Source organism: Neovison vison, chromosome 14 (assembly GCF_020171115.1).
Source record: "Neovison vison isolate M4711 chromosome 14, ASM_NN_V1, whole genome shotgun sequence".
Taxonomy (NCBI): domain Eukaryota; kingdom Metazoa; phylum Chordata; class Mammalia; order Carnivora; family Mustelidae; genus Neogale; species Neogale vison.
Window position 1 is genome coordinate 3,567,898 of NC_058104.1, and position 22,628 is coordinate 3,590,525.

At 59.2% G+C, this 22,628-nt stretch overlaps 1 protein-coding gene across 1 annotated transcript in view; it reads left to right on the forward strand.

Moving 5' to 3' along the window:
- LOC122896037 (kinesin-like protein KIF19) overlaps nucleotides 1-13,495 on the forward strand; it is a 30,871-nt gene extending 17,376 nt beyond the window's left edge. Inside the window, 8 exon segments of the mRNA XM_044233979.1 lie at nucleotides 366-549; nucleotides 1,468-1,738; nucleotides 2,244-2,365; nucleotides 3,694-3,876; nucleotides 7,997-8,389; nucleotides 10,232-10,361; nucleotides 13,189-13,296; nucleotides 13,374-13,495. Of these exon segments, the coding sequence (XP_044089914.1) occupies nucleotides 366-549; nucleotides 1,468-1,738; nucleotides 2,244-2,365; nucleotides 3,694-3,876; nucleotides 7,997-8,389; nucleotides 10,232-10,361; nucleotides 13,189-13,296; nucleotides 13,374-13,495 (1,513 nt within the window).
- Nucleotides 13,496-22,628: the final 9,133 nt, after the last annotated feature.

Here is a 22,628-nt window from a genome sequence, read left to right on the forward strand (position 1 = left end):
CGGTGCCCATGGTGGTTCACAGCCTGCCGGTGGCCCTCTGAGGTTTTGCCCTGAGTGGAGGTCATCAGACTAATCCTTAGAGCCCCAGCATGCTCTTGCCCCCCAAGGCCTGCGCCTGCATGCAGGCAGCCCGTAATCCCCGGGGCAGAGCTGGGGCCGGAGGCAGCAGATACCTGTGTTTCATCGTCCGACAATCCTGTGTAGTGTTCACAGCTTCTCTTTCCTTCCGGTTTTTGTTCATGAGTTTTTGTGTTTTACAAGATTGGAAAGACGAGGCAGCAGACCTGTTTCTGCCCAGGCCTGTGGGTAGACCAGCCCGGGCACGGCTTGCACCCTGATCTCTGGCCTCTCTGTTGTGGCTGCAGCTGGGAGCAGGAGAAGACCCACGAGCATGTGCACAGGGACAGGACACCAGAGAGGGACGAGGAGCCAGCAGAGGCCGACGTGGATGGGGTCGAGGGCGAATCCTCGGAGCCGCACGAGGTGGCTCTGGCCAGAGAGGAGGTCAACATGCTTTTGGCCGAGCAGCGGAAGACCGCGGCCCTCAAGGTCGGGGAGGGGGCTATGTGTGCAGGGTCACAGCAGTGGTGTGACCACGGTACACCAGATGGGGCCTGCCACCGCTGTCCTGTAGATGGGAACCAGGCTCAGGGAGCTGAGATGAGCTGTTCCACGTCCCCGGGGACAGGGGAAGCCGACGGCGGAGTCCCTGCCCTTCATGCTAGTGATGGCCGAAGGGGGTGGCAGGGGTCAGGGCGCAGGAGGGGCTGCCTGGGGGACAGAGGAGCCAGTGGCCGTGGAGACAGGGCAGCTCCTGCCTGTCTACACAGACAGCCGCCCTCTCTGTCCAGAGTGGCAGAGCCTCCAGCTTGAGGGGTCCTGTTGGCAGGTGCTCCCCACGGGCCCGTGCTTGCTTCGGCCTCTTGCTCCATCTCCCCCGAGTCAGGTCTTGAGCACAGGCTGGAGGGACATGGTCAGAGGAAGTCAGTCTGGCTCCTCCCTGCAGAAAGGAGCCTCTTGCCCAACCATGAGTTGACACGGTAGCTCATCATCTCGTGGTCCCTATTCTGGCATGGCTGCAAAGCCCCGGTGTCTGCGCAGTGGTCACCATGCACAGTGTCTGTTCAGGCTCGTGGAGAGCCCCGTGGAGGAGGGGTTGGGGTGCAGGCTTTGGGTTGGTTGGTCTTCCCTGAAGACCTGTGCTCCTGGGTGAGTGGTTTAGGCCCTTGGGAACCAGCCCACCTTGGGGTAGTCCCTCCAGGGTGGGCGAGGGCCCAGATGTGAAAGCATCAGAACACAAGAGATAAAGGGTGTGGTTAGTGCAGGGTGATGGGCACATGTCCTCGGAGCCCATAGGTCCCCCCGTGTTCTTGTGAGCACGGTTTGCAAAGCTGAGCCCCCTGGCATGCACCGGCATGGGAGCACAGACTGCAGGCGCCGGCCCTGAGTGCTCCGTCTCCCCGGCAGGCCGGGCTGGAGCGGCGGCTGGCCAACGCCAAGAGGAAGGTGTCGCAGCTGGAGAAGCTGCTGCCCACGCAGGCCGTCAGCGAGGACCAGCGGGAGGTACTGCGGCTGCTCTGCCGGGCACACGAGCTGGAGGTGGAGAACACGGAGCTGCGGGCCGACAAGCTCTGCCGGGGGAGCCTGCTGCGTCAGAAGGACCTGGTGATCCAGCGCCACCACCAGCACCGGCTGCTGTGCGAGCGGCTCATCCAGGACCTGTGGCAGCTGGTGCAGGGTGAGGCTGCCGCCCTGGTCCCGGTCAAGCAGAGTCCCAGTCTCCCAGGGCGTAGAGGCAGACCTTCATTGGCCTTTACCCCGGCCCTGTCCCCCTGCCCTGTCCCCTGCCCCTGTCTCCTGCCCCTGTCTCCTGCTCCTGTCCCCTGCCCTGTCCCTGGTCCTATCCCGAGCCCCTGTCCCCCATCTTCTTCCCCATCCCTGTCTGCTACCCTGTCCCCAACCCCTGCCTCCTGCCCTGTCCCTTGCCCTGTCCCCAGCCCCTGTCCCTGGGTGTGAAACGCTCTCCGTGTTGTAATCTAGGGAAAGCCAAGCACAGCATGTCAGAAATCCGCTTACACGGGGCACTGACCGTCCACAGGGAAGTGTGTGTAGCGCCCCACCCCCAGAAAATCCTCCTTCATCAGGTCGGAACATCTGCCTGCAAACTTCCATAAAAAGAAGATGCTGTCTTTCGCACAAGTAGGGGCGTCTCACCCATCTGCCTGTTTTCCCGGGTCCCGCAGGTGGCGGCATCGAGGTGCCAGAGGCCCTGGACCAGCGCTTCCACCTGTATTCGAGGGAGCTGGGCGCGGGCTCGCTGAACCACCTGCTGCTGCTGCACTCGGTCCTATCCAGCTCCCTGCAGGTGAGTCCGTCCAGGGTTCTCCCACCACCAGCCCCGCAAGGGAACCAACCCTAACACTGGGGGAGGAATCTCAGCCCCCACCAGGAGCCGGCGCGGACAGCGCTGGGTCAGCTGAGCTGGTGGCCGGGCTTTGGGGAGGTTTTGGGGGTGCCTTGAAGGTTTGCAGGGGGGTGGTCTGGGTCCAATGCGCCATTCACACCGCGGACCCATGCCCCGTGGCAACTGCAGACTCTGTGTGGGAGACAGGGCTGAGGGGAAGGATGCCAGAGCGTGGGGCGGACTGGGGTGCCTCGGGGATCCTGGGAGGGACATCTTCTGGGGAACCTCAGTGGGTTTTAGCTCTCCCCCGGGGCGTGCCGGCAATCCACTGTGTGGTTTGGGGCATCAGGGGCTGATTCCGGGGACACCCTGGGGAAGAGGCCGGGGGACGGCTCTGCATGCACTCTGCCGATGGCAGCTATTGTCACCAGCTCCACCCCTGCCTGCCGCTCGGGCCCCTGCCCCCCTGCTTCATCTTCTCAGGAGAGAAAACGGGGAGCCCCCAGGCTTCCAGCGGGCGAGGAGCAGTAGCCCAGAAGTGTAGCACAGGGCCTGGTCCAGGGATGCGAGGGTGTGTAAAGCCACTTCCCACCCCTGGTTAGGCATCCCTGGTACCTGCATCGTCTGTGGATTTGGGCGCCATGTGATCTGAGAGCTTCCTGCGCGATCACAGAATGCGGCCTCTGGGGGCTCTCCTCCCCTCTCCCCGTGTGTCCTGTAGTGTGTGCCAGGGTCCCCGGGAGCTCAGAAAGGGTGTTACACTGAACCGCAAGTCTGTCCCCTGGGACATGCGGCCCCTGGGACCACCATCTACTCTCTGTCTCTGTGGGTTTAATGACCTGGGGGCCTGACAGTCCTTGTCCTCCTGGGACTGGCTTCCTTCACCAAGCACAATGCCCTCCAGGTCTGTCCCTGGGGGAGCCGGTGTCAGAACATCCTTTCTAAAGCCCAGGGATGTTCCATGGTGTGGCTGGGCCACCTCGTTTCTGTCCCGCCGTCTGCTGATGGATGTGGGTGCTTCTGCCCCATGGCTGTTGGGAGTGATGCTTCGTGAACATGAGTGTCAAGAACCTGCTTGAGTCCCTGATCCCAGTTCTTTGGGTGTATGCCCGGGGAGGGGGTGGTGGTGCTGGGTCACGTGGTGACTCTGTGTGGCTTCTTGAGGGCCTATGGGCTCTGAGGCTGCTCTGACAGTGTCTGTCTGTGTACCACCTTTGCTCAAGGGTCAAGGCTGTGCCCTGGCACTCCCTGGCTCTCGCCCTTGCACGGAGTGTCCTTTCTGTCCCCAGGATGGCTCGGCTCTGAACATATCCACCCCGCCACCGGAGGAGGCCAGGCAAGACCAGGCAGACGACAGGAAGGACCTCCCGTGGGGTGCCCACTTTGAGCTGCCGCTGATGCTGCTGGAGACGGACAGGTACCCGTACTCTCCCCTCTGCCGTCTGGGCATCGCCATGCTCTCGGGAGATGCAGTGCGGCCCCAGGGAGCATGGTCCCGGGATCTCCTCTTGGGAAGTCTGCCTGAGGTTCTCTCCTTGCAGGCCTGTTTCAGACAAACCAACGGGTCCGGGAGACCCTCGCGGTGCAGGGTGGTCACAAGGCTGGGGGGCTGGCCGCCAGAAAGGCCGTTTTCACATTGTGTGTGTTTTGTTCCCTCGTGGCCACTGCGACCCCCTGTCGCTGCTTTCCCCCTCTCTTCTGCTGACTTTAGCCTCAGTGCCTTCCACACCAGCGCAGACCTGTAAAGCAATCACTCACAGCCTCAGCCCCCGTTTTTCACATTAGCATTGGTTGGTGTGTGTCCCGTCTTAGCCGCCCGTCTGCCTGATAGTGTGACCCGGGCGGGGGGCTTACACCGGGCGCCTACGTCTCACAGTGTGGAGGCAGGGCAGTTGCAGGGGGAGGGGGGTGGCGGCACGCCCTTCTGTCAAAAAGCCTCTTCCTGGCCTGCACACCCCAGTATGTGCCACGCGCCTGCATACCAGAGGGACCCCCTCCTCTCTGGAAGGCCACGGTCCTGTGCACTCAGGGCTCCTGCTGACCTCCCAAAGGCCACTTTCCAGAACGGTCACGTCAGGGGCTTCAGCACAGGAGCTCTGGGGGGATCCAGTTCAGGTCACCGCTGTCCCCTGGGCCCCAGGAGTTGTGACCTGTCACCCCAGAGTGTCCGTATGCAGCTCTACAGCTGGGACGCCTCCGTCCGTGACCACGGTGTCGTTAGCATCCCTAGGAAAAACGGTGGGATGTCTTCAATGTCGTCTCCGATCCTCGCCAGGGACCCATTTCCCCAGTTTGGCCCCCAAACCCCTCTGCTGCTGGTTCGTCTCATTCAGGGGCAGCGAGGGCCCCATATCCTTGTCTTGCTCCATGCCCTTCAGGGGAACAAGAACAGCAGGGCTCCAGCCTTGGGGCATGTGTGCATATGTATGTGTGCACGTGTGTGTGCATGCGTGTGTTTCTTGGGGCCTGGTATCTCCCATGTGTGCAAGTGTGTGCATGTTTGCAGTGTCTCATGGGGGTGCGTGTGTAGGTTTGGGAATGTGTGTGCGTGTGCGTGTTCATAGGAGAACAAAGCGCCCGTCCCCCCCCAGTCAGGACTAGATGCCTCTTTCACCTGCTCCTGGGCCCACACCTGCTTGAGCTTGCCACTGACCTGTGGGTGAGGGAAGACGGGCATTGGCCCCATGCTGACATCGGGCTGATTGCGGGCCGGTTGCTAAGTGAGCCCCTCATCCCCAGTCCTCAGTGTAGACAGGAAGGGTCTGCCCTACAGTAGCCCAGACCGTGGGGACACAGCCGGCGAAGCCCCCGGCCCGCCGTGAGCCGGAATGCGGGTTCCACGTTCCAGACGGCACGAGAGGAGCTGTGTTTCCCGGCAGCCAGGCTGGGTGGTTGACGCCCACGGCCTAACCCAGGGCAGCCAAGCCAGTTCCCATGCAACAGCTGAGGCCCAGCACAGGGGCTCTAACTGGGCGGAGTCCCTGGGATCCAGTCCATGGCCTGTGGGCAGCTAGCCCTTAAGCCATGCTGACCGGGCTTGAGTCCAGGCTATGTGGGTCACCTGCCGCATGGTCCCGTCCAGCGGCTGGTGGGTCACCAAGCCTCCCTGCAGGGCCATGCATGCTGACATGGTGGGGCCACATGACGCAGGGCTGCCGTTACGCGGAACACCTAACATGAGGGGTGCAGGAAGGCAGCCCGTCAGCCTGCCTCACATGCAAGCTGAGCTCCCGTCCTGGACTTGGACCTCTGCCCCAGATCCCCTCCAGTTTTTGGTTGCTCTTGGTCCTGACTCAGAGTACTTTTGGCTGCAGAACTCTCAATGCGGTGATCTAACCAACACAGGTGATCTAACCAACACAGGAAGAGTGGACTTGGGGCTGTGGTTTACATGACTTGATGATGCCCATGTGTCTACATGGGAATAACGTCTCCCCTTAGGGTCAAAGAGGCTGCCATAGCTCCACAGATCATACCTCCAAGAGGAAGGGAGGGCTGGGCTCTCTTTTTCATCTGGGAGAAAAATCCCTTCCATCAGCTTCCCCCGTAGATGTTCCTAAGTCAGTGAATCAAGTGCTCTCTGCTACGCCAGTTCCCTACAGAGAAGGGAAGGGAGGACTATGACAGGCCAAGTCTGACCATGTCTCAGGGCTGGCCATGTCGTCACGCAGAGTTGCTCTGGGGCTCTTTACCAGCATAAAGGGGTGGCTGCTGCGGGGGCAAGCAGGGCATCTGCGCACCTCACCACGTGTTCATTGAGCACCGGTGCCAAACAGTGCAAATTGAACAAGACAGACGTGACCCCTGCCCTCGACCCGCTGTCTCTGCATCTGCAAGCGGCAGGCAAGGGGAGGGTGCTCTTTGCTCCCGGGCCATGTCCTGAGTCTGGGGCTGGCAAAGGAAATGTTCCTGCCCATGTCAGGTGCTGCCCTTGGCGGGAGGGAGCTGGGGTGCTCTGAAGGGTATGGGGGGGCCCCCTGCATCCAGCACACATGCTGTCTCACTCTATGGGTGCAGAGGGGGCTGGAGGGGCTCCAGAGCTTGCTTGAGGTTTGCCGTGAGAAAATGCAGGCCAGGCGTCTCTCTCTAGTTTGGAGCACTGGCCACGGGGCACCGGCCTGTGCCCTCCTGACAGCATCCAGAGGCCTCCGCAGTGCACACGGTGCTCAGACAACCCCTGTCGTCCAGCCAGCGGTGAGTTGGCAGTCTTCCCAGCAGCTCGGCTTGTCACCACTCGGATTTCGTAGATGAGAGAGCAGAGCTCAGGGACGTGAGCCCACTGGTCAGGGAGCCTGGGTGTGACGCGTGACGCTTTGTTCTTGCAGTTGCTGATGACCTGCCTCGACAGGATGCTACTAGAAAACCCTGTTCTTGCAGAGTAGTTCTCTCTGGAAGTTCTGGCTGGAAGGTTGTCACCATCTCTTCCCCTTCCAATGGCCAAAGTCTTCCACACACAGGGTCCTGGGCCAAGTCCATGTCTTTGTTCCTCTTCTCCTTGCTGTGCCTTGGATGTGCCAAGCTGGTCCCTGCCCCAGGGCCTTTGCCCATGCTGTCCTGTGCCCAGCATGTTCTTCTAACAGCACTCAGCACAGGTCTTCCATTGCTGTTCTTTGGGCCTCTGCTTAGACATTTTGCTCCTGTTGTGTTTGTTCTGTGGTGGATTGAATGCCTGCTCGGTGTGCCACAGCCCAGTTCTGACACTGACCACCCAGAGCTGGCATAGACCCCATCAGTTAGGGCCTCTGTCCTCTACACGATTGCCCCCATGGCAGAGGCCAGCTGCTGGTGGAGTCTCCGGGCCACCCGTGCTTCTGATCTGCTGACCACCACTTCAGGTGTTCCTGCAGCCCCCTCAAGTCTGATAAGGACACTGAGCTCACGCACCCAGTGTGTCTCCTGGCCTTGCTGTGGCCTGACATGGGCCACAGTGTCCTGGGGTTCAGGCCCTGCTGTCCCTGGCTGGATGAAGGGCCGCAGGCCCCGGCAGCTAGCTCAGCAGGTGCATTGCGTGTCCCCCACAGCAGTGGCTACAGGTCCTTGGAAGCCACACCATCGAGAACGCTGGACAAGCAAGATTCCCTTCTCCCTCCACCATCCCTCCGTGTCCTGCTGACCCCTCCAGCTCATGAGGTTGGTGTGCAGCCCTAAGTGGGGCCTGGGCTCTGGGGAGGCCTCCCCTGCTCCTGCAGAGCAGTGGGGGCGGCTATGAATGTTCACGTCTTTCCTACAAACTACCTTTAAGAAGCTGCTAGTTTCATGACCAGTGAGTGCTCACACTCTGGGTCACGTGCTGAGGATGCCCCCTGCCCCACGGGGAGCCCTCTGGCCTAACGGGGGTGCTGGGCATCTCAGATCCGTTGGGAGAAGCCACATCCATGGCTCCATGTGTGAGATGCCCTGGGCCCCTCGGCCCTTGGGAGCAGTGACCTGTGCCTCCAGGGTGTCCTGGTCCTGGGGATTGCTTTTTCACACACCTGCCTTGGCCCTCCTTCCACCCCACTGACCTGGAGTCACTGGCCCTGAGTTGGTTTCCGGGGCGTAGGCAGGGGCGGTCTGGTGACATCTGACCATCGCTGGTGCTTGTTCCTACAGCCATCAAACTCCCTGAGTGTGAAGAATTTGGTCTCCAAGCTGTGCTCCATGACTAGCCCAGACCCGGGCACCTCGCGGGCAGCAGCGGAGGCCAGCAGCCCGGCCCTGAGCGCCCAGGCCCTCGAGGACATGGCCGTGAGCACCAAAAGCATCGCTCTCATCGCAGCTGCCCGGCGCTTCAAGGCACAGGACCGTGGTTGGGGCAGCGGCCACTCCTCCCTCCACCTTCCGGAGGAAGTGGCCCTGGACTCCAGGGACCCGAAGGCCAGTGTCACCCCAGCCCTAAGCCCAGCAGACCGGAGGTGGTCCCTCGCCAGCCCAGGCAGGGACCACTCTGTGGAGAGGAAGGCCAGGAGGAAGCGGTCCCCATCCCTCACCTGGAGTGTGCAGCCGGTAGGTGGACATTGGCGGGCCTCCTAGCCCAGTCCCGGGGTCCAGTGCAGCTGGCAGAGAGGGAGGGTCCCCCAGGCGCGCCCACCCCTTCCTAACCCGAAGCCAGGTGCGGGTGTGTTCCCTGCAGCCACGCCACAGTGCAGGCAGCAGCTTCCCATCTCGGGTCCTTCCCTAACGTTCTTCCGTAAGTGCTCATGCGTGCACATGGTGTTGGCATTTTAGCCCTAAAGTGCCCTGCTAGGTTCTAGCGCATGTCGGCCACATAGCAGCTGTCCCCACATGGTGTCCTGTTCCCACGGGAGCTTGGCACTGAGCGCGGCATGCGTGGCCCCCCACTGCCGGGGCTGAGCTCCACACGTGGTCCCGTTGCGCGGCTACTGACGGTCATCTGCTCCCTAGTTCATGGCCAAGTAGGTCGTCTTTCATTTCTGACCCCGTGGGCCTCCCTCTGTGGGATGTTCCTCGTTTCTAGTACCTTCCAGGGATGCTGGATGGTGTCGACCTATGGAAGTCTCTTCAGCATTTAAGCAAAATTCCGCACATGGCAGAGCGCCACACTGACCACTCGCTGGCCACACTGACCGCTCCCTGGCCACACTGACCACTCGCTGCCGCACTGACTGCTCCCTGACCACACTGACCACTCGCTGGCCACACTGACCACTCCCTGACCACACTGACCACTCCCTGACCACACTGACCCCTCCCTCACCACACTGACCGCTCCCTGACCACACTGACCACTCCCTGACCACACTGACCGCTCCCTGACCACACTGACCACTCACTGACCACACTGACCGCTCCCTGACCACACTGACCGCTCCCTAACCCCAGTGAGCCCTCCCTGACCGCAGTGATCGTGGTGGTGTGAAGTTACGGTTGCGTGATGGAGAGGGTGGGTTTGCCACGGGTTCTAGTCCATACAGAAATGGTGTTTCCTCGGCGAGGTGTCTTTCCATCCTACACTTAGTTAAATAAACGGGAGGAAGTGAGCAGGCTTCACTCTGGGCACGCTGGCTGGTCGCCGGGGGCCTGGCAGACGTCATTCCGCCTCTGCCAGCCACACAGTGGACATTTGCTAACTCAATCTGAAGCCACCTCGCAATCATTCAGTGGGGTTAAAGGTGGGATCATAGCAGGGGTCAGAAGGTGAGCATACCAGTCACAGCTCTCCGAACAGAACCAGTAGAATGTGTATGCACACATGACATGGATACTCGCATACTCAGACATGTACACACTCATACTTACACACTCATGCACACGCACACATGCGCACACACATATATGTTCACACACATTCACACACGCGCACACACACACACACACAGAAAGGTTTACTATAAGCAATTGGCTCATGTGACTTATGGAGGCTGACAGATCCCAGAGCCGTGGCTGGCAAGCTGGAGACCAGTTTAAGTCCAAAGCCAAAAAAACCCAAAGCCCCAGCTCAAGACAATCAGGCGGTAGCTGTATCCCTCACTCCCAGGACAGTCAGCGATTTTGTTCTATCCGGGCCTTCAGCTGATTTAACGAGGCCCACCCACACTTGGCAGGCAATTTGCTTTACTCAGTTGATCTATTTAAATGTTAACCATTTAACACCCCCCCATTGTGGGGGGGGGCACGGAGAAGAGAGGATGGTAGGGGGACAACCAGCAGCCAGAAGAGGATCATGGATTTGTTCACTTATTCATTCCTCTCTGGGGGTCTGAGGGGAACACTAGCAGTGATCCTGCTGCTCTCCGTGTGTGTGGCTTTGGCTCAAAGTGACCTTGGTGAGTCACCCCTTCCACGCCCACTCCCCACGCCCTGGCCTAAATGTGCTTGTGCCTGCAGGTGCCGGACCCTGCCGCTGACAGCCAGCCGCCCCCAGCACTCCCACAGCTGACAAAGTCGTCTGGGAAGAGCTTCTTCCCCGCCGTCCCCACGGCCTCCAAGATAAAGCCCAGCCTTAGCGTTCACGCAGGTACAGGATCGGGAAGCTAAGCTAGCAGGCTGGGGCTTTGTCAGCTCCTCTTGCCCAGGGCGAATCTTTGGGAAGCGTGACAGTGTGGGCTGCTGTCAGTTGTCTGTGCCTTGCTGTTAGTTTCAGTTTTTCAGGGCCAGGTGTGGGCCAAGGCCAGCGGCCCCATGAGATGCCACGTTCCCAGAGGTGCTTAGTTTTGCTTCTGGGCCACCTGGCAACCTGATGGAGTTTGAAACACTCTGGGTGGCCAGCACGGTCCGTGTTGGCCCAGGTTTGAGTGCTGGCTCCTGTGGTTGTGTGCCCAAGACGTGCTTGTGGCAAGGGCTTGGGAATGCAGACAAAACCATCGATGAGAGAAAACCACCTGTGTTCTCGGCCGTGAGGTGACCCCCCCGCCCTGCACCCCAGGCGGGTAGGACGCAAACCCTGGCCCCTGTGTGGGCCCCTGGGTGTGGCTGGTGGACACAGGTGAGGGTGTCGGTGCTCCCGCAAGGGTGCCCACAGGCTGTGCCCAACCTACACCAGAAGGACGTCAAGACCCAGCTTCTAGAAGTACCACCATTTGGCATAAACGGCCTGCATCCTGTCTTTCTAAAATCTCTCCACTGGTCTTTTCAGTGATGCGTCTTTGTCATACTTGCCAAAGCATCCATCCCATAGAGGCTGGGAAAAACCCACAAGCAGGCCAGTCCTGGCCATGGAGGAGCCTGTTTCACTGGCCACATGATCAGCGCTCGCAGTGACGCCACGCTTACTCTGTGCCAGGCGCTTGGTGGGTGTCAGCCCACTCGTCCCCGTGGCCCAGAGAAGGAAACTGAGGCACAGAGGTTCAGGGCATTGCACAAGGTCCCACGCTGGGAGTGCAGACCCACTCCCTAGTGCCCAGCCACACTCCTGTGCCTTCCCTCATGCCTTGTTTCTATGTCAGAGTATGTGTGGGTCAAGGAGGGAGTGTGTCTTACGGCCGTGGCCATGGTGCGACAGCCACACTCTGTCTTGCTCTGGGTGTGCACCTTGCCCCGCCCGGTTTGTATCTGCGCTCTCAAACTCTTCAGAAATCTCTGTTCTAGGGACGGAGTTCGGACACCCCTGCCCCCCGCCAACCCCATGATTTCTCGGTTCGGCTCCTGGGACTGCGGGCGGTGACACAGGCCCGTGATAGGACTGCAAAACCTTGGAAGCTCTTCAAGGGTTCTTCATCCGTATGAAAGCTTTGCCACTTTCAGAAGCTTTTATTCACTCGTCTTCCTGTTTCCACTGTGCTCATAAACAGTCACGCGGTCCCAGAGAGGGCAGCGGTGCCAGGCGTGGGAGCTCTGTGGTGCAGGGCAGGCCCTCACCTGGAGAGGCACCGGGGGAGGGAGGGACACCTGCCTGGGGCAGCTTGGGAGAAGCCTGGCTGTCCCCATGTAAGCAAAGCCTCACTGCCCTGTGATCTCCCGTCCCCTGCAGACAAGCCCCTTGGAACCTGTCTCTACAGCTGATTTACAAAGGAGCTTGCTTTGCCTCCCATTTTATGATGAAATTGCTCATGCACCCAGATGTCGGGACAACAGCACACAAACCTCCGGTGGGAGCTTCCCAGCACAAGCAGCGGCCGTCCTCTGCCGACTCCGCTCCTGCGTTCCCGCGACACTTTTCCATCCACTCACGTGCTGTTTGCTTTCCTGGAGGGCTCTCCAGAAAATCCCCAAGCGGGCTGCCTCCCCCGTGCGTCTTCGGAGCACTTTCTGCCTGTGGCACTGTTTGTTGCACGTCACGGCTAGGCAGGTTCAGTGGCTTCCCTACGTCTGCGTACAAAAGAAATGAGCGTTTTCCAGTAAACCAGAGTGGGCTGAACTTGGCCCCATCAGTGGGCAAGAAAGGGGCACAGCCGGAGCCCTCAGCTCATGGGAGGTGCTGAGCCCTGCTTTGTGGGCCCCCAAGCAAAGGCTGGGCTTCTTGCACAGGGTGTGGCTTCTTGAGCAGGGCGTCTCGGGGCCATGGGAGAATCGGGGCTCAGACCCTTACAGCTGAGTACTAGTCCATCTCCCACAGGCCCCGTGCTTGCACTGTTGCTGGTGGTTTGCTCCTCCCAGCCGTGGTGAATCTCTGTTTCTGGGTCTTTGGCTAACTCTGGGCATGGGTCTGTGTATCCTGAGGCAATTCTCCGCTGAATTTCCTGGGAAACCACAGCCCCGACCCCCACTAGGGCTGAACCATGGTGCATCACCACCAGCACTCCTGAGTTTCTGTCCCGCTCTGCAGGCTCAGCCCTGTCACCTCTCCTGGGCCCAGACCTCCACCTCCCTGTTCCTTCCCCGATTCCTCAGCAGCAGTGGGCCCAGCCCTGGTTAAGTGTCAGGAGAGCTCTGGCCTGTGAGGGGACGGCTGCCTGAAAATAGAACAGCCCCCTCTCTCATGGGGACATGTGCGCCAGGAGGAGGCAGGTGCTGGGATGAAAACAAAATGACCAGGGTAGACCGCAGGGCCGGGGATCTGAGCTCAGGCCATCAGGCGGCCTCTGCACACGGCGCCCAGCTGTGTCTTGGGGAGACACCCTCTTCCTCACTGCATCCTCCTCCACTCAGTAACCCCAGGATACCCACCCCACGGCCATGTCATGGCCAGCTCAGAGCAAACAAGGGAAGGAGAGGGAGAGGGAAAGGAACCAAAGCCAGAGGAGGGAATGTTCCAGAAAGGGCTGGGCTGTGGGAGTACACACAAAGAGCCTGGTGGGCATAAGGTAGGCACTCAACACGCTGCATCGATCGTGATGTCCTCTCCTCCCCAGGACTCACAAGGTGCTCCTGAACTAACGTCCTCTCCTCTCCCGTTCACTGTGTAGACGAGAAGAAGCCCCCAGTGCCCGAGGTCAGCTTCACCTTCCCCAGTGCCACGTGGCAGAGCAGTCGAGGCCCAAGCAAGGCCCCGCTCCGGCCCCGGGACATCCGAGGTCAGTGCCTGCACCATCCCACAGCTCCTGCGCCCTGTCTGCCCCCACCCCCCAATACACCCGTGCTGTGCCCACAGCAGCCATACCTCCCCAGTGGCTCCCTGGTGGGGCCTCGGGTCCTGAACGGGAGCAGGAGTACTATGCCAGCCGGGTGCTCGCATTCAGGAACAGTGATGCCTGTCCCTTGACTGATGATTAGACCAGCCCCCCAGGAGGGCTGTTAACTTTGCACATCAGCCCATGGTGTTGTAGAAGCACCAGTTTGCCCATGACACTGCTGGGCCTGGGTGCTAACCTGGAAACCCCAAGGGCACACCCCATTCCTCTCTGCCTGTGTCTCAGAGACACTGAGGCTGCAACCCAGAGACAGTTTAAGCATATCAGCTTCTGAGTGTGCGTGACCCTCTCCCCAGCCTGGGAGGCATGTGCCGCCAGAGTCCTCTCTGGGGGTGGGACACGCCATCTGGCAATGTTTTCCACACCCCCACACCCCCAAAACCAACACATAGCCGAGTTGTCGGGAAGGATGGATATAAATCATCAGTAGGCCTAAAGCCCACCAGGGAGGGAAGTTCTTCCTTATGTCTAACCTCAGTTCCTCTTGCTGTACCTTTAACAGACGCCTTCCTGTTACTGTTTCAGAACAGGTCAAGAACTCGTTATTAGGCCCTATTTCCAAGGGTTCTTGGGAAAAGGGTTTCAAAGGGGTTTCCTGGCCATGCCTTTGGGGGCAGTGGCACCAGCCAGTTTAGACAGCATGGGGGATGGGAAACGCTCCCCGAGGGTGCCCCCATCCTAATTGCATGTACCTTTTGTGGTGGAGAAAGTGGCTGAGGGGGGTCTCAGGACAGGCCTGTGTCACTAGTGTGTGGGGAAGTGGGGTCCCAGGCTGGGGAGGTACAGTTCCACAGGGGCATGGGCAGAGCCGGAAGAGGGGAGGCGTGCCCATGCAGGTCCTGAACCCAGTGGGACCGGCGGCTTGGGCCAGGCCCGGGACATCTGCACCAGGGACCTGGCGGTGGGGACTCTGGCTTTGCGGGAGTCGGCCTCGACCACAAACTAGAGTTTCCCCACCCCTCCAGGGTCCACAGATAGTGGAGGCGGACACCACAGTCCACTGCCCCCCAGTGCCCCCCGCAAGCCCCGGGGCAGCGCCAAGCGACCACGAAGGCCACAGTGAGGATGCCAGCCAGTGGACCAGGCACGTGGGGGCAGGCACAGGGCTCTCTCTCCCTGGAGCTGAGTTCAAGAGATGGGGTCCTGCCGGGGACCTTTTGGGGGCAGCTAGCCAGCTTTCCACAGCCTTTTGTGCCGGCGGCTGCCTCGCTAACCCCTTCCAGAGGGAGGGCTGTTGACAGGATGTCAGAACCCTTCTGAAGGATCATCAGGAGGAAGCAGGCCTTGTTGGTGTCATTCCTGGTCATGGGTATTCCTCCCAGGATCACTCCACCCTGCTGGTTCTGCGGCGGGAGAATGTTTTCACTCTTCACCTGATGGGGCGAGGCCCACCCACGCTAAAGAGGGTCCTCTGTCCAACGGACGTCTCCTCGCTGACTGGAATGTTAATCTCATCTGCAGAACACCTAGGCAGCATCACTTACTCTGGTGTTTGACCAAACACCCAGGTGTGGTGGCCTGGCTGAGTTGATGCTCCAGTGAACCCCCACTTTCCACAAGCCTTGGCCAGCCAAGGGTCAGCATCCCATCTCCGCGTGTCTACGGGCTCCAGAACAAGCCAGCATCGGGAATGAGAACACCCTCCACTCCCGTGACCCCCCCACTCCCTCACCATGTTCTCATGTCCCTCCCCACGTGCCCCCGTGCAGAGGACGCCATGGCCAGCGGTCGGGAGCCAGTGTGTCGACCGCGAACCCAGGGACAGAGGCTCTAAGGTCGCATCAGGATAGAAGAGTCTGGGAAACCTGGAGGACCGTCTGCAGAGCACCAGGCCATCACCTTCTCTGGCTCTGCTTTCGGCACTTCTGTGGCTTTTGATCCACTGCCCACATGACGGGCTCTCAGGGGCACCCCGTGTGGGGGCCATGGGGACCGGAGCCCCCTCCCTAGGAGCAGGATTCCCACCGGCTGGGGCATCTGGTGGAAGCAAGGGGCTCTGGGAAGCCACTTGTAGCACTTTGGGGCTTGGGGCCGAAAGGAGGTGGTGGTGGGGCCTCGCAGCCCACCTGGGAAGTGGGCTGTCTTGGACGCATGGGTGCCCAGCACAGGGGGACAGCTCATATGTGTTGTGCAAACACCACAGCTGGACGCCACAGCCTGCCTCCCCTCTCGTTTTAAGACCCACTGTCAAGGAAGACCTTCCGGGGACTTGTCCTTCCTGGGCCTTCTGGAGGAGTGTGTGGTGAGGAGGTCGGTCCCCCATTATCTTTGGGGGCTTTGTTGCCTGCTGTGAGCAGACCTGCTGGGGACACCCTCTGATGCCCACCTCCCCTTCCCTGGGGGGCAATGCTGAGTCTGGAGGCAGAGATAACTCCTTCTTTCCCACCCTGGCCCCAGATCCTGGGTAGGGCAAAAATTGCTGGTTGCCCCCCATTTCTGCCTCGCTTTCTTCTGGGATAATAGAACCCCCAATTTTTAGTTAGTTACATGGCTTCCCAAATAAGGACTGGATGTTCCACCCTCCTTTGCAGCTGCATATGGCTGTGTGACTAAGTTCTTACAGATGGGGTACAAGCCAGAAGCAGCTGCTTCCAGGAAATTTGAGCACAAAGGATCATTAGCATGTTCTTCATGCTTCTTGCCTTCTTTACTTCCTCAGTCCTACTACCTGGAATTTGCATGTGATGGCTGGAACTCTAGCCACCATTTTGAGGCCTTGAGGACAAATGCCATGCCCTCAGGAAGATGGAGCAGCCAGCTGGAAGGAGCAGAGTTGCCTCTCAGCATTGTTACATCCCATCCCCCAGATGCGGACTTGATAGAGGAACAAGTGCACCTCATCTTAACTGATCAGGGAGGGGAAGCCCAGGCAATTGCCAGTTGTGGGTGGAGAAGTCCCTGGTACTTCTGGGGAGTGACATCAGCAGATTAGAAATGACAGGATGGTGGGACGAGGCTTGGGTCAGGCATGGACCCTAAGAGGTTCCTAGGCTGGCATGAGTGTGCAGAAGAAACTCCTGCTCTTCCTACACTGCATCTGGAGCTGAGTTGAAAAGAGAGTTGTGGCCTGGCCCATGCACCTGAGAAAGGGCTGAGGAGGCACTTACATTTGGGGGACGGGGGATGGGGGCCCCAGCCTCATGGTGGGTATTAATGTTCTCCAGCAAAACAGAACTGCCAGGGGGTGCATGTGTGGAGGTATTTAGTTTAGGGAACTGGCTGGTGCAACTCTGCAGGCTTGGCCGGTCCACCGTCTGTGGGCTGAGTCAGCAGGGGACACCTGGGGCAGTGCCCTCTTCTCAGGACAGGTCAGCCTTCTTTTCTGTTCAGGCCCTGGGTTGATGGGACAAGGCCCACGCGCTTTACGGAGGGCCATCTGCTTTAATCAATGTCTGCTGATTTACATGTTAATCTCACCACAAAACACCCCCACGGAAACATCCAGAATAATATCTGACCTGTGTGGGCACCACGGCCCAGCCAGGTGGACACATGAAATTCGCCATCATGAGAGGTGACACAAGACCGGGAAGAGCCAGGCTGGAGAGGGTCACCTGCTCTGTGCTGGTCTATGACAGCCAGAGGGAGACCCCTGAGCTCAGGGTCAACCCAGGGGACAGAGGCTGGGGGCAGATCTTGAATTTGGCCCAGTTTGAGCCCAAATGACCAAGGAAAATTGTATAAGTGTCTGAGTGTCCCCAGGGGTTGCCTGTGGGTGCATGGGAGTTCAGGTGACTGCAGATTTTGCACCTGTGACATGAGGGTCACACTGTGATCTCACCACTTTAAAAAGACAGAAAGTTATATAAAGGGAGCGATAATACATCCTCCCCCACCTCCTGCCTTCTCGGAGGTAAGTCCTCTTCAATGACTGGGGGCATGCGCTTCCCAGTTTTCCCACAGAATAACCCAAATTCAGAAGTGTCTCCACTTAGGTCTCCACCGTGGCAGAGGCTGCCACAATAGGGCATAGGTGGTTTCTGGGGGAGGTGATGCCAGGGAGCAGGGAGAGAGGAAAAGCCACCAAGCATGGGCACCACCATGGAGCTGCTGCCAGGAGCGGGAGGGGGAGGCTGCCCGGACCTGGCCTTACAAGCAAGCTTCTGGAGTGGACCTCTGAGCATCAGGGGATGGGATCCAGGGGGCACTGGCTCTGCATTAGGCTGTGTTCGCAAGTGGCCAGGGCGTCTCGCCCTGTCCCCAGCAGTAGAGGAGCCCCAGAGCAGAGAATGGAAACTCTGGTTCAAAACTCGGAACCAAGTGCATTTCGGCACTGTCCACAGGCTGCAGGTGAAGGCCAAGGTGAGGTCTGAGGGCCAGTCATCCGGGACAAAGAAATCCCTTGCATACACACTCACTCATACACTCACGTGCGCACACACTCATGCACGCAGGCGCGCGCGCGCCCACCCACACACACGCACACCCACGCACCTGTCTCCCGCCTCCCTCACTGCTGTTGCTCATCCTGTTCTGTCGGCTTGGAAGCCCTCCACACCCTTCCCCGCCAGCCTCTGGTCCTTACCCAGGAGGCCTCTACCTCTTGCCTACTGGGCAGGGGACTCAGAGCCTCTTCCATTACTGAGTGTACGCACATGTGATGACTGTCTTTCTGCGAGTGTCCCCACCACCGCACCTTCAGCACCACAGACCAGGACCTGCCTTACGTCTCTGCATCCTCCCTGGCCCGGAGCAGGTACCTGGGATGGCTGTGGAATGAAAGGGTGAATGAATGAGCGGGTGCGGGCAGGCACGGCGCTCAGAGCTGGGGGTGCAGGGCCGGGGCCCTGGCCTGGGACATCTGTGTGTGTGGGGAGGTTGGTCCCCTCCGCAGCAGTGTGACGGGCTGGGAGATGTGCAGAGGGGCACACAGGCAGAGCAGCCATCTGGGGGCTTTGCTGTACCCGTGCTGGGACCCAGGTGAGGCAAGGAAACACAGGCACTGAAATGAACCCTGTCAAAGAAGGGGGAGGATAAATCATTACCCAGCCCCTCATCTCACTACAAGCCTCTGGGGGGTGTCACCTGCCTGTGGCCCAGGGACCTGGAGCACTGCCTTGGTTACTCATGACTAGGTGACTGGGATGGGATTTGAACCCAGGGTGGGTGGCCTCTTCCCTGTCACCCCTGGAAGCCAGGCCAGATATGCTGGGCAAGAGGGAGCCACAGCACGTTCACAAGCGAGGGAGAAACCTGAGTGTGTGTCTCTCTCTTGCATGGAACCTGGTGCTTCCTGTGCCACTGCTGGACGAGGAATGGGAATGTTCGCGAGTCCTTTAACGCTTGCCAACTGGGTGAGATCCTACAGGGGCTGGGATGTGCAGTAGACACGACCCCGTGAGTCTACAGTCACCTGAATGTGCTGGGGGACAGCCGTGGAAGGAGATCCTAGAAACGGGTCACAATGCGGAGCTTGGGGGTACATGGGCAGCAGATCCCTTTTCACTGCATCCGTTTTCTACCTATTTCAATCTTTACTGTGTTCCTGCATGACTTCATGTGGGGAAAAAAAGGAATTATTTTTAAAAAAACAGCTGTGATTCCATTATCTGCTGGTGTGGGCAGCTCTCTCAAATACACCAACTGAAAAAAAAAAAATAGAGGCTCCGAACAGTATGTATGAAATGCTTTTATGTCTATATGATGACAATTATATAACATATGCCAATGTGGTGGATGTGAATTATTTCTCAAAGAATTCCCAAGCCACAGAGACAGAAATCCGTGTTGCAAGGCCCAAGCTGCTGCTGAGAGAGCCGGTCTGGGACGAAGGGGTAGGACTCAGCCCTTGATAAGGAGTCTTTGTTCTACAGAAGGATTCTCCCCAAGTTTCTAGGGCTGCTACGTCCTCGATTAGAACCCCTGTCATAGCTGTGTGTGTGCCTGTGTGATTGTGCATGCCACGAGCCCCGATCCGGTCCACGGGGCCCCTTCCAGGAAGGGAGGGAGTTTTGCGCTGCCCTTGACTTGGTCAGAGGTCTTCCTGGAAGGTTTGCTCTGAGGCTCAGAGGGTCAGCTTTCTCCTCTGCCTGTGACCCGAGGTCCAGGTGGTACAAAGGTAACAGGCGGGTCAGGGAGGGAAATGGGATCCAGGGAGGCCCAAGGCGGGGCCAACGGAGCCCCCGCTGGCACTAAGTGCCGAGGACGCAGCCACTCCTGGGCAGCCACACACGGTGGAGCCCACGTTCTAGAGAAGGTGGGGACAGAGAATGGGTGGGGAGAGCTGTGATGAAAACAAGCTACAGGGACAGAGTGCTGGACAGGCTACTTTAGAGAGGCTAGTCAAGGAAGGCCTCCGGGAAGAAGTACCACCCAGGTCGGGGGCAGAGCAAAGGGCAGGGGGCAGACGGGTGATGTTGGCTCTGATGAGGTTACGCAGTAAACACAGAAGCCCTGAGTGAGACTCGGGAGGTGCAGTGGCCTTGGTGTTTGTGTCCCCCCCAAATTCCTATTTTGAAATGCTGACGCCCAGCAATGATGGCATTAGAACGTGGGGCCTGGGGGGGGGGGTCTTGGGTCATGAGGGAGGAGCCCTCATGAATGGGACCAGTACCCTCCCTGGACCCCTTCACCACATGAGGACGCAATAAGAAGGTGCTGGCAATGGACCCGGAGGAGGGCTGTCCCCAGAATGTGGCCGTGCGGCCCCTTGATCTTGGACTTCCAGCCTCAAGGCCGTGAGCAATAAATGTGTATTGTTTCTAAGCGTCCCTGTCCACGGGATCTTGTTCCAGCAGCTGGAAAGGACTGAGATGGGAAAGCAGTGAAAGGCTCCGGAGGGAGGTGTGGGCACTGCAGCAGGAGAACCAGCAGGTCCGATGGGGAACTGGAGCTTTGACAGAGAACACGTGAAGACTTGTGAGTTGCCCCTGCCTGCCTGCAGGGCAGATGCTGTCCCATGAACCTGCCAAAGAGGCGACTCTGCTAGAAACACCCCATGTTCAGCACTGCGTCATTCCGAGGCTTTGCTGCAAGATGAGAGGGACGTGGGGGAGCAGATTCCAGAATCTTGCCTGGAGAGAGATGGGCAGGGCAGAAGCCCCCGCTGGAGAGTGCTGGTGGGTTTTCCTGCAGAGGATGGCGTGAAGTGTGGGTGGCCCAGAGGAGTGACTTTGCAGTTGTGCAAGCAGGGACAAGCCCCTGATCTCACGGGTGATGGAAGCCATCAGGTGACAGGACCTTTAACCGCTCTTGTGCTTCTTCCTGAGAAAGAGTCACGTACTCTCTGAGCTGGCTCGTCCTTTCTGGGTTTGTACGGGTTAGCCTGTGTGTGGATCATGAGGGCTTGGACACGACTCAGCTAGTGGCTCCTCCTCCCTCCAGGGTCCCCTGGCTTCCTGTCCATCCCCCAGGGCAGCCCTTAGCAGGCGGGACTGGGGGGCTGGGTTTCCCTCTAACAGTGCTTCTCTGGCTCCATAAGCCAGAGCCATGGGCCCCTCACCGTGGCCCTCCAGGGGCCCCCTTTCCTTCCCTCTGGGGACTCCTGCTGCCACTTGAATGAAATGGAGCCTCGGTGGCCTCTGTCCCCTATTGGCCATTCCAGCAATCTGGAGGGTGAAGCAGAAGGCAGCAGAGAGGGTTTTCCAGGACTGGGTTTGGGGTGTGGGGCATCCAGGCTTGGCCAGAGCCCTGGGGTCCTGGCAGTTGCTGATCACTTCTGATGCTCCATCTCCAACCAGCACCCCTTTCCCCCCCCGAGTTCAAGAAGGAAGCACCCTGCTGTCTTCCCGACAGCTACGTGTTTCTCACTCTGCACGCCCAGCACCAAGTTCACAAGGCTTGTGCCGTTGACTGTTCTTCAGCGTTTCCTACCTCTCTTGGTGGCTCACCCTTGACTCCTCAGCCCTCTTCCTTCATCAGCCAGTCCCAAGCCCACCGTCTCCATTCCAACCCTAGTCCTCTTCCCCCGCCTCTGCTCCTACGCTGCCGCCAGGCAACAGCAGCAGCAGGACCCCAGTGCCTCGCAGCTGGTCTCTCTGCAGAGAGGCTGTCAGGGGCCAGCTCTCCGTACACACCGTCTCTCTCACGTATAATCGCTGCAGGAGGGGAGGGTTATCATTTCCAGCATTACCCAGGTAAGGACGTGGGGGCTCAGAGAGACAAGAAGTGGCACAGGGGCTGGGAAATGGCTCCAGCAACTGTGGCGGGGCCCTGGCACCTGGTAGACATGGAAAGCAACGCTGCAGTGAGCCCGGGGTGGGGCAGGGGGCGCACGTGGCCAGGACACATCTGCTCTCTGGGATCTTCCCTCTGGCCTGCAAAGATTCGGGTTGATTTGGGGATCCTCACTCCTCTGCTTCGTTCTTCCATTTATCCTTCACAGATGCTCACCGGTCTGGTGCCCAGCGAGTACTGGGGATCTTCCCGCTGCCTCTATCACAGGCAGGTGACACTTCCTGGCCTGGGGCCACACCCACTTTTCTCTTGTTCCTGTGGCAGTGGTGGTTAGGAAACCAGACATAGCCGTCGGCGGCTTAGGACATCAAGATAGCGCAGACCAAAACACCGAGACTGAGCCAGCCAGGCTGGGTCAGCCTGGGGAGGCTGCCACCTCTGCCCCGGGGGCCAAGGCAGGCCACAGACAACCAAGTTGCCGTAGAGACAGATAGACAGACAGCTGGGGTCTGCCAGCTTTGCACCCAGCGCCTGGTGGAGGGGCGAGAGGGACGTCACCTTCTGGTTGGAGCTGGCCTGCTCACGGGTCCCTCCTAGCAGGTGCGCCCCTGGGCCTGTGCCCGGGCCCAGGCAACCTCTGGAGTGCTGGATGGCGCTGGCCCCAGAGTCCTGACTTTGCTTCTGCTCCTGACTCTGCGGCTTACACAGCTGTATGTCTTTGGCTAGTGGCTTCACCTCTCTGAGCCTCTGCTACCTCATCTGTGATGGGGAGAGAATATGTAGCTCTGTCAGAGAGGGAAACAAAAATGTAAGTGCAGAGTTAAGGTGAAGAATTGGGTTTGGGTTTGGGTTTGCTTTTTTTAAATCAGGGTGAAACTGACATAAGATGGAAACCAACCATTTCAAGTGAACTCCGGAACAGTATTCAGCCATGTTCATGGTGCTCAGCGACCGCGACCTCCAGCTGGTTCCGCCACACGTCATCACTTCCAAAGGGGACCTGGCTGTATTCTGCTGTTGCTCCCCCTTCTCCCTCCCCCTCAAGGGAAGGGCTGGTTCCATCTCAGCACCATGTCCTGTCCACTGAGACCCTCACCTTG